Source organism: Hemicordylus capensis, chromosome 6, assembly GCF_027244095.1.
Source record: "Hemicordylus capensis ecotype Gifberg chromosome 6, rHemCap1.1.pri, whole genome shotgun sequence".
Lineage (NCBI taxonomy): Eukaryota > Metazoa > Chordata > Lepidosauria > Squamata > Cordylidae > Hemicordylus > Hemicordylus capensis.
Genome location: NC_069662.1, coordinates 169,020,382 through 169,033,707, shown reverse-complemented (window position 1 = coordinate 169,033,707; position 13,326 = coordinate 169,020,382). Strand labels below are relative to the sequence as shown.

The 13,326-nt window shown below is 57.9% G+C and overlaps 1 protein-coding gene across 1 annotated transcript in view; it reads left to right on the top strand.

Annotated features, from left to right (window-relative positions):
- The window catches only part of SCAP (SREBF chaperone), a 90,099-nt gene that overhangs the window by 73,020 nt on the left and 3,753 nt on the right, over nt 1-13,326 (top strand). The window contains 13 exon segments of the mRNA XM_053260251.1: nt 2,576-2,674; nt 3,166-3,384; nt 3,924-4,339; nt 5,595-5,789; nt 6,441-6,642; nt 7,974-8,089; nt 8,687-9,008; nt 9,010-9,035; nt 9,104-9,260; nt 10,359-10,444; nt 11,136-11,218; nt 11,693-11,859; nt 13,043-13,123. Coding sequence (XP_053116226.1) covers nt 2,576-2,674; nt 3,166-3,384; nt 3,924-4,339; nt 5,595-5,789; nt 6,441-6,642; nt 7,974-8,089; nt 8,687-9,008; nt 9,010-9,035; nt 9,104-9,260; nt 10,359-10,444; nt 11,136-11,218; nt 11,693-11,859; nt 13,043-13,123 — 2,169 coding nt within the window.

The following is a 13,326-nucleotide window of genomic DNA, read 5'->3' as shown; positions in this document are numbered from 1 at the left end:
GCCCTGCAGCGCTCCTTGCTCTTCCTCAGGACTCACTTACGCAGCTCAACTGTGGATCCATCCATCCATTCATTATTTACGTTTTTATGCTTCCTAACCCAGATGGTTCTCATCAATAAACACCAAATAACCCATTTAAAAATCAATGAAGGCCAGGCTTTTAAAAAGATGTCTTTAGGCTAGAAGAACATTTTCTGTAAAGGGGGGCAATGTCTACGTGTTTCCGAGCACTTACTGTCCACCCTTGACTCCACCGGTCTGTGTGGCCTTTGTGTGGTCTGTGTGGCAGAAGGCTTGGCAGTCGGAGCAATGCCCAGAAGAGCCCACGGCCTCTCTTGTCCCGCACTCCGTTTCTTGCCAGTGGTTGGCCTTGGGGGGCCCAGGCTCACATCTGTGTGGGTGACACTGCTTGGCCTTAGGCAGCCTGGTGCCTCTCAGCTTCCGCTTCCCATGGGCCAGATGCAAATTGTAATGGCCTGAAGCACAAATGTGAGGATCTGCAGAACTGAGCTTGAGAAGTACTTTGAATGTTTCGAGCGATGCATACATGCTTCGCTAAAACACGATCATGAATAAATAGCGGGTAGGCCAGGAGTCTCTCCAAACTGGAGAAGTTGGTGACAAAATGGCAAATGTGGTTCAATATCAGCAAGTGCAAAGTGGTGCATATTGGGGCAAAAAACCCCAACTCCCCATATATGCTGATGGGGTCTGAGCTGTCAGTGACTGACCAGGATTGATCTTGGGGTCATGGTGGACAGCTCGTTGAACGGGTCGACTCAGTGCGTGGCAGCTGTGAAGAAGGCCGACTCCATGCTAAGGATCATTGGGAAGGGGGTTGAAAATAAAAAGGCTAGTATTATAATGCCCTTATGCAAATCTATGGTGCGACCACATTTGGAGTATTGAGTACAGTTCTGGTCAACATACCTAAAAAGGGGCATTGTAGAATTGGAGAAGGTGCAGAAGAGGGTAACCAAGATGATTAGGGGCCTGGAGCACCTTCCTTATGAGGCAAGGCTATAACACCTGGGGCTTGTTAATTTGGGAAAGAGGCGACTATGGAGAGATATGATAGAGGTGTATAAAATTATGCATGGTGTGGAGAGAATGAATAGAGAATTTTTTCTCCGTCTCTTATAACACTAGAACCAGGGGTTATCCCATGAAACTGGTTGCCAAGAAATTTAGGACCAACAAAAGGAAGTGCTTTTTCACACAATGCATATTTAACCTTTGAGATTCTCTGCCACAAGATGTGGTGACAGCCACCAGCCTGGATGGCTTTAAAAAGGGCTTAGATAAATTTATGGAGGACAGGTCTATCAATGGCTACTAGTGTGGTGGCTATAGGGCACCTCCAGCCTCAGGGGCAAGATGCCTCTGAAAACCCATTGCAGGGGAGCAAAGCAGGGCCTGCCCTCACCTCTTGCCTGTGGGCTTCTCAGAGGCATCTGGTGGGCCCTTGTGTGAATCAAGATGCTGGACTAGAGAGGCTTCCTTGGGCCTGATCCAGCAGGGCTGTTGTGATGCAGGAGTCAGACCTATCTTCATTATGTGGGTTACGTAGGAAGCTGCCTTCTACCGAGTCAGACCCTTGGTCCATCTAGCTCAGCATTGTCTACACTGACTGGCAGCGACTCTCTGAGGTTTTCAGAGGAGCCTTTCTCAGCCCTCGCTGGAGGTGCTGCCAGTCCCAGCTCGACTGAACCCCCCAGGGCTTTCCTCCATGCGAGGCAGATGCTCTTCCATTGAGCTGCAGTCCTTCCCTGAGGTTCCTGGAAGTTCCACTTCAGTAAGAGCCGAGTTGGGACAGTGCAAGTGGCACTGACATAAGCCCTTTGTCCAACCTCTGCAGAGCAGGGCTTAATTAAAAGCAACATCATCTGTGGTCATGGAATGAATAATTGGGGAATACCTGCCTGGAGCAGCTGTCTAAGCACTCTCTTGTCTTGGTCCGGAAAAGACAAGGGCAGGATATTGAAGTCTGTTGAGGAGCTTGATGCTGAGCCCCAGAAGCACTCGGGAGAGCGCTCTGTGGGGAGGCTGGGGCCTCTGTCTCTGTGCCTCCCTTTTGCCAAAGTCATCAAGTGGATGCCGTGGGTCTTTGCAGGGTGCGTGGGCCTTTCTCACAGGCTGTGTTCCCCTGATGCCTAGCCTAGTTGTGCTCGCCAGCTAATGCTCAGAGTGCAGTCACTCACCCCACCCCCAGATCCCGGCAAAGGATGTTTCATGCCCACCCCCCTGGCCCCATAGATAGATGCTTCCTGCCAAGCCTCGGAGCTTGAGGGGGCCATCCAGTGATTGGCCTGCTGCTCTTGCCTGTATCAGGAAACAGCCCTCTCTTTCCCTCCTGCTGCTGCTGCTGCTGCTGCTGCTGCTGCTCTTAGTGGGTGAGACGCACTGAGCACCTTTGGAATGAATGCCTTCCAGTAGCCCCAAGCGGAGCAGTCCCCCCCCCCCCAAGACCAAGGGATTCTGTGTTGCCTGCTCTGGGGCGGCTCTTGCTGATAGGAGCGTGGTGGGACGGAGCCCTTCCCGTTCCAGCCCAACCCCCCCGTCTTGCCTCTTGCAGGAATTCTGCCTTTTTGCAGTGGTTGGCCTGGTGTCTGACTTCTTCCTCCAGATGCTCTTCTTCACCACCGTCCTGTCCATTGACATTCGCCGAATGGAGGTAAAAGGCAGGCTGGGCTGTTGAGCCAATGCGCAAGCCCTTGTACGCAGGGCTGGGTCGTCCTGGCTGGCACGAGCGGGCTGAGGAAGGAAGCGCTCGGGGCATCCGGTGCCCCCTGCTTCCGGGGGTGGGGGGTGTGCATCTTTGGGCTGGGGAGTGAGTGTTGTGGAGTCCATTGGGCTCAGAGGAGCAGGGGCTGGAAGAGACGGAGCTCTGAAGGCCAGGGCAGGGCCCCGTTGTGTGCCTGTGACCAAGACTGGCACCTGTCACTGGGAGCAGCGTGCCAAGCACAAGCTCTTTGGGCCTGGGGAGCCCGACTCAGCCTTGCAAGGTGGGAGGGCCGCCTCCAGAATCCTCTGGCTTCCCTGCCTCTAGGCATGGTGGAAAGAAGGCCCCTGTGGACTGCAGCTCTGGCCCCTGCCACGCGGGGCCTTCCCTCAGGAGTGGGGTCCTAAGCCCCCCCCCCCGCCCGGCTTTCCTTCTCTTGGCAGCTTGCTGACCTGAACAAGCGGCTCCCGGCTGAAGCCTGCATGCCTCCCACCAAGCCGGTGAGCCACTCCCAGCGGTATGAGCGCCAGCCGGCCATGCGGCCTGCCACCCCCCACACCATCACCCTTCAGCCCTCGTCCTTGAGGAATCTGCGCCTGCCCAAGCGCCTGCGGGTGATCTACTTCTTTGCCAGGACCCGGCTGGCACAGCGGCTCATCATGGTATGTTCTGAGAGTGTCGTGTTGTGAGGTTGCCTTTGGGCTTGCAAGCAGGTGGGAGATCATCCACCCTCTGCCTGGGAAATGGCTGCTGAGGAGGCGGCCTCTGCCTTCCCTCCTGCTGCTGCTGGTGCTTTTGCCAGCAGGAGGAGACAGAGCTGTCTAGCACGGGAAGAGGGTATCCGTTGCATGGCTTGCACCTCCCACTTGCTCCACGTAGACAGGGCTTGTGGCAATCCACTGTTTTCCAAGAATGCCGTGGGAGGTGGACTCTCACCCAGTTTTGCTCCTGCTAGCAGCTTGGCAAGAGTTCCTGCTCTCCTAGCACTCTCCTTCTCACCAGGAACGTGTGCATAATGGGCATCCTCCGTCCACTGTCTAGAAAGAACCCTTCGCGATCAGTTGAATGCTATTTTCTCTCCGGTATGAGGCTGAGAATTTCTGGTGTCCTTGAAGGCTCCTGGAGTTAGAATGTGATGATTTTCCACCTGGAGGCCTTGCGTGCTGGGGGAGTCTACATGTAACCTGCCTCTTCCTTGCAGACTGGAACAGTAGTTTGGATCGGCATCCTGGTCTACACGGACCCTGCAGGCCTCCGGCCCTACCTGGCCTCGCAAGTCACGGAGCAGAGCCCGCTGGGCGAGGCTGGGCTGCCGGCCATGCCTGTCCCCGGGGAGGTCCTTCCCACTGGCGACGCCAAGCTGTCCCTCTCGGTCTTCCCTTCGGACCCAGTGCAGCAGCTGTCGGAGAACCAGACGCTGGATTCTCTGAACAGGCAGGAGGTGGGGCACCATGCCAAGGCTGAGGAGCAAGAGAGGCGGGTAAGCAGCGGGCAGCCGGAGCTGGGCCCCAAGGCGGAAGTGACGTGGGGAACAGAGGACGAAGAAATCTGGAGGAAGCTCTCCTTCCGGCACTGGCCATCTCTCTTCAGCTACTACAACATCACTCTGGCCAAAAGGTTAGTTGGGTGGAGAGAGCGCTGGGGGTCTCCTCCACTGGTGGGGCAAACCTGTCTCTTGCTTTCTTGGGTGGGCTGCTTTGCCAAAAGAGGGGGCGGGATTGGAGTGGCCCAGATCTCCTCCTTGATGTCGTGTGTCTGTTTGGCCACTGGTTCCTCAAGCTTGCAAGGAGCTTTGCGGGCATTGTCAGGCCGTTGCAGCTGCTCCCTGTTCTAAGGACAGCAGACCTGGCTGTCATCACCCCTGTCTTGTTCACATCGAAGGCTGATGAACCGGGGGGGGGGGGCTCTGCGTGGGACTCTCCTTGAGAAGTGTCCAGAAGGCAGCAGCTGAGCTGCTCTCAGGAGCCCTCAACGCCCCTGTGGCACCACTTGCGTGAGCTCCTGGGTTGTTCCTGAGCGAGATGCCGGCTGTTCTGTGAGAGCCTGAAATGTTTTAGGACCAAGGCACTGCGGAAGGAGAGCCGGTCTTGTAGTAGCAAGAGAATTGTCCCCTTTGCAAAGCAGGGTCTTAGCAACATTTTAAAATAAAAGATATAAATGACGCTGGACCCCACCTTACTCTCTCTGTGAGCAAGCAAGGGCAGGCTGGAGCGAGTGTGGACAGCAGCTCCCATCATGACCTTCTGCCACTGTGGCTGGAGATGATAGGAGCTGTAGGCCAACCACATCTGGGACCCAAGGCTGAGAACCCTTGTGACAAGGGATGGCTTTTTCCAAGGGGATGTCAATCTTCAGTCAGCACCGTTGAGCACATCAACTAGCGTGAAGGCCTGTTGCCCCCCGCTTTCTGCCCTCCTCCAATGGGGAGGAGAGCTGGTCTTGTGGCAGCTAGCATGGATTGGACCCTTTGCTAAGCTGGGCCCACCCTGGTTTGCATTTGAATGGGAGAGTACATGTGTGAGCACTGTGAGATATTCCCGTTAGGGGAGGGGGCTGCTCTGGGAACGAGCACCTGCATGTAGAAGGTTCCCAGTTCCCTCCCTGGCAGCAGCTCCAAGATAGAACTGAGAGAGACTCCTGCCTGCAACCTTGGAGAAGCTGCTGCCAGTCTGGGTAGACCATGCTGAGCTAGATGGACCAAGGATCGCTACCCTTGCAAGCACAGACTCTGAAGCTTAGCTTGCTCCAGCTTGGCGTGGCTCCCTCTGTTTCCCCCCTCTGAAGGCGGTGCAGCAGGACGGTCTGATCAGGTGACCTCTTCCTCTGCCCAAGCTTTTTCTCGGCTTGCTCCTCATTGCCGTCCCCCCCCCAGGTACATCAGCATCCTCCCGGTGATCCCAGTCACTCTGTACCTGAATCCGCAAGAGGCCTTAGAAGCGCGCCACCCCCAGGAGGCCAGTCGCTACCACCCCTTCTTCCACCTGGGCGGTGGGAAATCGGAGCAGGCAGACCAGCTGGCAGAAGGGGCTGCCAGGTCCCAAGGACACCGGGACCTCACGCTCTACAAGTAAGAGACGATGCGGCTGATTGGTCGGGAGGGGCAGGGGACGGGAGTCGGGGGGGTTGGTGAGAGAGCAGCGAGGGGGGCCGCTAGCGCCCCCCGTGGCCTCTGAGCTTTGGCCAGGCACAGCATGTGTGCTTCCAAGTGGGGCTGCCCTGCCACAGCACCAGTGGAAAAAGTCCGCCTGCTGTGTTGTGGACTGGAGCGTGCCAGACCTCTGGGGTCACCACTGCACTGGCGGTTGAGGGAGCTGGAGTTGGGCAGAGACTGGGGCTGGCAGGTGGGCACCTCAGGATGGCAACGCAAGGCAGTTGGATCCTGGGACTGCAGGGGTAGAGCTCCGGCTTGGCTTGGCTTGGCACAGAGGAGGCTTCTGCTGTTGTCCTCTCAGTAGGGCTGCCAAGGGCCTTGGAGAGCCGCCACAGGCACAGAGGACGGGCAGCAGCACGGGACCAGCAGGACCCGTTTTCTTGACTCGGCAGCTCCGTCCAGCTCCTGCTCTCCTGGGCCCTCCATCCTCTGCTGGTGGGATTTCTGGACGCGCCAGCTGAGTGGCCCCACTCTGGCCACTGACCGCTCCTTGGAGCAGTGGTGCCTTAGGCCAGGGGGCTGGCCTGGGAGGTGTGGCAAGTGGCTGTCTCCTCTGCTTCCCACCAGGGTTGCTGCCTTGGGCTTGGCCTCTGGGATCCTTCTGGTCCTCTTGCTCTTCTGCCTCTACAAAGTCTTGTGCCCCAAAAACTACGGGCAGAACGGGCTCTCCCACAGCCGGAGGAGGAGGGGGGACCTGCCCTGCGATGACTACGGCTACTCCCCGCCTGAGACGGAGATCATTCCTCTGGTCCTCAGAGGCCACCTCATGGTAAGATCTCAGAGGGGAAGCCTGGTGGGGACAGAGCCTCTGTGTGCGAATGTGCAGGAAACCTTGGGACGCGCAGGACTGTCCGCCTCCTTCGCGCCTGGACTTCTGTGTCTCCCTCAGTCCCCTCACCTCTTTCCAGCTTGCTGCAGCAGCAAAAAAAAACCCTTCTCCCATTGCTCTGAACACGTGATGCCCCCTCCTGGATCCCTCCCCTGCCTTTCCGCCTGCTTTTGGATTCTGCACCGGCTCCCCTTCCTTGCCTTCTAGACCCTCTGTGGCCTCTCCCCCGCCCATTTTTCCTGATATATTTGTTCAGCTCCACCCCCCACCCCCCAGCCATCCAGAGGGATCCTGCTCCCTCAAACGACTCCATCCTTCCTGCCCCCTGTGCTTGGAACGGCTTCCAAGAAGATCTCTGAAATGCCACCTCTGATGGGCTTCAAGTCCCTCCTCTGGACTCACCTCTTCTGTGAAGCCTTTGGCCCATCCCCTGACGCAGGGCCTCTCAACCTTGCATCCCCAGATTTTAATGGACTACAACTCCCATCAACTGTGTGATGGGAGTTGTAGTCCATTAATGCCTGGGGGCCCGAGTTTGGGAATCTCTGCCTTTCTGTAACTAAGCCTGAGTGCATGTAGCTGAAGGAGTGGCATCTGCTTCCACTTCCCTGCTGCCTCCTGGTGTCTCTTTTTTTGACTGTGAACACTTTGCTGCAGTGACTCCTCATTTCTTGGGAAGTGCCTTGCACACACAAGGTGCTGTATGAATTATATGCTGTGCCCCATCTTCCGCAATCTGAATTTGGGTAAGAGAAATTATGCAGAGCAGATAACATCTGCATAAGATTCCATTATGTTGCTTAAGATTCAGAACTTCAGCTTTCAGAACGGACTCTTCTACCGTCTGTTTGCTTGCTTGCTTGCTTGCTTGCTTTTGGCAGCTGCCTTGGGCAACGTTTTTGTTGAGGTGGGGTGTATACTCACTAAATAAATGAGCATCCTAGAAGGGCCAGGCAAGGCTGGGGAAGGAACTTCATGGTGCCCTTGTGGGGCCCTTTGGCCCCTGGGAATCTTTCTTAATCCATGGTGGGGATTCTGAGCCTCCATGGGTTGCCGCCCACAAGCTTTTTCCACAGCCATCAGGATAAGAAATTTGGAAGACTTCTTGAAACAACAACCAAGCCTAATGCGGCGATGCCTGGATGGGCTGGTAGGCCTGCTGTGGGAGTTCCCTGCTGACTGACACCCGCTCTGCCCAGTCAGGGCCTCGTGCAGGACCCTCTCCAGGAGCTCCCATCGGCTGCTCACCGTGACCTCCTCTTCTTCCTCAGGACATTGAGTGCCTGGCTAGCGATGGGATGCTGCTTGTCAGCTGCTGCTTGGTGGGACAGATCCGGGTGTGGGACGCTCAGACCGGCGACTGCCTCACAGTCATCCCGAAGCAAGGGTAGGTACCCCCTCCCATTCCTCCCATGTGTGGGGCTGGCCTCAGGGGCTGGCCTTGGGAATGCGCAAGAGCCCCGGTGGAATTCCAGGCTCTTCTTGGCTTCAGACAAGGTTTCCCTCCCTTGCCATCTTGTTGCTGGGTCATACATCAGGCAGAATCGCTTAACGAACCCATTCCAGTGCTTGTGGTGAGCCCGGGTTCAAGTCCCTATGCTCAGAAGACCCCCCTGAGTAGCCCTGTAGAAGTTTCTCTCAGCCTCAGTTATCCTGCTTGTAGAATGGGAATATTGACCGTCCACTGACAAGCGCCTTGTCCAGCAGAATGGGCTCTAGAAATGTTGACTAATAAAAGGCTGCTCTGGACTGCCGGGAGGAGGTGTCTCCTCTGACTTCTGTGCAAGAGTAGCTGGTCCTTCCCTTGTGAAGTAATATTCCCTTGTGTCTAATATTCGCACGTGTGGCCACTAACTTGGGAAGAAGTTGTGAATGGCCGTGGCTCCTGGCAGAGCCCTGCTGCGTCCCAAGGGGACCTGCCTCCCCTGCCCTCTCCAGCCGAGGTGCTGGGCTCCGTCAGTCATGCTGTGCTGCTGCGTTTCAGGCTGCGCCGAGACAACAGCGGGCTCTTTGATTACCAGGACTGCAGGGATCCCGGCCCAGACGGCAGCAGCGGGCTGGACAACCCCTTCGAGGGCAGCCACCCCTTCAAGAGGGCCCGGAGCCCACCTCAGCCCCCGCTCTTCCTGGACCAGCCGGACCTCAGCTCCCTCATTGACACCAACTTCTCCGAGCAGGCCAAGGCGGCCGTCCCGGAGCCTCGCCACCGCTCCGCCTGCAGCCGGCAGAAGGAGTCGGGCTACGACTTCAGCAGCTTAGTGGAGAAGGTCTATGAAGAGCAGAGCGCCGCCAACTGCACGAACTTCTCCGGCTTCTCTGCCCCCCACGGACAGGTGGCCTTCGGCTCCAGGACTGGGGGGGCCAGGTCCCCCGGCTATGGGGGCGAGGAGATCCAGTGCAGCCCCCGCAGGAGCAGCCTGGGGGACGAGCCTTGTGTGGGGGGGCTGGACAAGAGCTCTCCTCTGCCCTCCTGGGGCGGCGACCTGGAAAGCTCCATCTGGAGCTTGGAGCTGCAGGGGAACCTCATCGCGGCTGGCCGGAGCAACGGGAGGCTGGAGGTGAGGAAGGGGGAGGCTCTGGGGCGGGCTCACCGGCTGAGCGGCCTCCTGGCTGCAGAGCCAAGGGTGGGGAAATGCTCTCCCCAAGCGAGTGGCTGGCATAGGCCAAGGCACAGGAGGAGCCACTCCAAAGAGCAAGGGAATGGGAAGCCAGCGCCGAAGGGAGGAAAGGACCACTGGCCCAGTTCCAGTCCCAGCCGAGGCACCATTTCTTTACTGGTCAGATTTCTATCCCGCCTGATATATGTCTCTTTAGGCGGTATACGTAATCCCAAATACAACAAATATAAAACAGAATAAAACCAAACAGTTCAGAATTAATTTTAATTAAGCCTGAGAAAATAGGTGCATTGTAAGGGTCTTCTTTTTAAAAGCAGTCGGAGGTGGAGAGGCTCTTATTGCAAAATGGTCTTTGGAAATGTGTCTTCAGTTCCTGCCCACCTCAGAGAAAAGGGGTGCAGAGAATCCCACAAAGACATTCCGTCCGCCTTGCAAAGGGACAAACGTGGATGTTTAGGAGCAAACCTGGGAACTTGTCGCAAACGCAGTTGCACAATCAGCTGTTGGAAATAACGCCACCAATGGCTCAGCTGCGTCTGTGCCAGTCCCCATATGTGCGCAAAAGCACTCTTGTGCAGCTGTCCGTTCTGTTTGTGCACAGCGTTCCGTCTGCCTCGTGTGTCAGCCAATAGTTTCAGGCCAAGAAAGTTTGGAGGAGGGCCCGGAGCTCTGATTGGTGGAGCCCCTGCTTTGTCTGCAGAAGTTCCCAAGGCCGCCAGTCAAAAAGGGTCTCTCGGAGTTGGGCTGGGGAGGGGCCTCTGGCTCACTCGGGCCTTGGGCGAGAGTGGAGGAGAAGAGCTCCCATGGCCTGACTCGGCGCAGAAGCCAGTTGAGTGAGGGCTGTGGCTTCGCGTCCGACCATCCTGTGGCAGCTCTCCCAGAAGAACACTTCTGAGGGACCCCATGACGCTGGGTCAGTTCTTGGCCCGGTCAAGCTGACGGGTCTCTAGGGAACTTCGGGAGACACACACACACACACACACCTACCTTTTGGGGAAAGAGACTTCACTTTGCCCTCCCCCCCTTTCTGTCCTCCAGGTGTGGGATGCCATCGAGGGCACCCTGAGGTGCAGCAGTGAAGATGGCCAGTCGGGCATCACCTCCCTTGTCTTCCTGAACAGCAGGTAAATTCCCCCCCACTGCCCCCCTCCAGGAGGTTTCTTTCCGGGCCGGGCCTTTCTGGCAGGGCAGCACAACTTCGGCCCTCCTGGGGGTGGTGCTGGGGGTTATGGGAGTTGTAGTCCAAGAGCAGCTGGAGGGCCACAGTGGGGCAGCCCTGCTTGAAAGGATGGCGTTGCCCGCAGCCGTGGGCCAGAGTAGGATCCCAGTTCCCTGGGCGGAGGAGGGGCTGCGGGCTCTCCTTCCTGCCTGCAGGCTGATGGGGGCCAGCAGTAGCTCCCTTCAGAGGTTGGCGAGAAGAGATGCCTGCCTGCCTGCCTGTACTGCTTTTGGCCCCCTCTCCAAGAAGGGTCTCCAGGTCCTCTCTGGCTCTCCACAAGGCCGCTCCTGATCTCAGAGCCCCACCTGTCTTGGCCAGGCAGCCCCACCTTCTCTACTGGGACTTTTCCTCCTCCCGAGACGGATTTGATTGCCCCACTGTGGGGATTCTAGGACAGTTTCTATAGTTGCCCGTTTCCTGGGTAGCCTGACCCCTCCCCAGTCTAAGGTGGATGGTGGGCCCCAGGCTGCGGGAGGAGGGGGATGTTTTGGTCCTCTCCCCTCTTTGGGCCATGTGGAAAAGGTGGGGCTGGGTGGGTCCACGCGAAGCACAAGTGATCACGTCTGTGTGTCTTCCTTCCTTCCCCGCTTGCCAAGGGTTGTGGTGGCCAGGCTAAACGGCTCCCTGGATTTCTACTCCTTGAAGACTCGGGCCTCCTTGGATCGCCTGCAGTTCCCAGGTGAGAGGGCAGCCCCCTGCCGGGTGCAGGCAGAAGCTCCTTGCTTGCACCCCTCCAAGACCAGACCCGGCTCTGCTCGGCCTCCCGTTCTCCTCCCTTTTGTGGTCCTGAGCTAGGCAGGGCTGAAGCACTTGGCTGGAAGGAGCTCCTGGCTGGCTCCCCCAGCCCTGGGCAGGCAGAGATGGGAGGGGCTTCTGGGGATGTGGCGGCAACAGGACCTGAGGAAGAAGCTTCTGCTCAGCCTCTTTGACCCACCAGCCTGCCTGCCTTTGAGCCTCCCCGGCGCTGCCCCCAGTCCTTGCCCCCCCCCCCCCCGCAATCAATCCATATTCTTGAAGTGGAAGTATTGCAGAGCAAGCCAGCGGGCAAAAGGGGGCACAGCCAGGTGTGTTCCTTGCATTTCGGAGTGCCCGGGCTTGCGGGGTCTGAGCTGCCATGTCTCCGCCCCCCCCCCCCACCTTGTTTCCTCCCCAGGAACTCCAGGCAGGAGTAGCCTCCCCTCCTCTCCCATGTACAGCAGCAATGATGTCATCACGTGTCAGCTGACCCACACGGTGACATGCGCTCATCAGAAGCCAATCACGGCCCTGAAGGCTGCAGCGGGCCGGCTGGTCACGGGGAGCCAGGACCACACGTTGCGAGTGAGTAAGGGAGAGAGGGACGGGTCCTGCACACTGCCCCCTCGCTCCCTCAGCCTGTGGGGCTGCCTCGGCCCGTGCCAGCCACCCTCAGCCCCATCCTGGCTTCACACTGGCCCTGCCCTGCTTGTGGGCTGGCCGCAGCTCCAGGTCTGTCAACCAGTGAGAGGGGCTGGCTCAAGAGGGCGTTGCCGTAGGAGGAACGGCCTGGCCTTGAGCGGGGCCTGGCTTGCTGAGGCCGAGCACGTGGGGAAGACGGAGACCACCTGTGTCCGAGGAGGAAGCTGCTGAAGGTAGACTGAGAGACTGGGGAGGTATGGGGGGAAGAGAGAGAAAAGGTGCTGTCCTGTGCAGGGGCAAAGGGGAACCCGAGCCCGACCTGTCTGTGTGCCCTTCCCGAGAGAGGTTTCCTCCAGCCCTCTCAAGGAGGGGTTCTCAAACCTGGGTCCCCAGATGTCTTTGGACTACAACTCCCATCATGCCCAGTCCCTTGCTGGCTCGGTATTCTGAGGGCCCTGGGCGCTTTTGTCTATCTAACGATCTGTCAGGGAACTTCTTCCTTGGAGATAAAGACTCTCTTACTCAGTGGCGAAATTCCGCTCCATTGCTGGTAGAATTTGGACCACTCGGCTGCGTGGCGGGACGGGGGGGATGGTTTGGATGTATTTTCTGATTGTGCTGCTGTTTGATGTATTTGTTTTGCTGGTCAGTTGACCGAATAAAGATAGAAGCAAAGTAAGTAAATCCTGCCCAGCCACAGTGGCCAAAGGTCTTGATGGAGTTGCCCAACAACATCTGGGGAGCCAGGATGGAGAATCCCTGCTGTCAAGCACAGCTGCTCACCCCCAGGCAGGCCCCGGAGCAAGCCCTCTGGGGAAGCCAAGAGCCTGGCCCTGGCCTCTGCCCGCCTGGCGCCACGGCTGCAGCCCCTCCTGAGCCCATGGAGGCCCTTTGCTTCTGCCGCCGCCGCCCCCATAGGGTCAAAGGCTCCCTCCAGCTCAGGAGCGGCTTGGGGCTGCTCTCCCAGCCCGGCCTGCCTGCCCGCCTGTCTCTGGGAGTCCTAGCCCTGGAGGGAGCTCCCTTGCGGGTGCTTCTCTCCACAGTGGAGGGAGGGAGCGAGGTTGTGTGCCGCCTTCTGCACAGACTCCTCTCTCACTGCTGGCCCTGCTGCCTCTTCCACACTCAGGTGTATCGCCTGGAAGATTCGTGCTGCCTCTTTACGCTGCAAGGCCATTCGGGAGCCATCACAGCAGTCTACGTTGACCAGGTAGGAGGTGGTCCAAGTGCCCACCAGGCTAACAAGAGGTACCCTGGATTAATAATCTGGCTGCTGTTCATTCCAGTCGGGCGTCTAAGATGGACTGGGCGTGGATTCCAGCCGAGCACTGACCATTCCCGTTGCTTCTGGCCCTTGGCGCCAAGCACCGAAGCAGCACTTCTGTGTTTGGAGAGCCAGTCTACAGGGCCCTG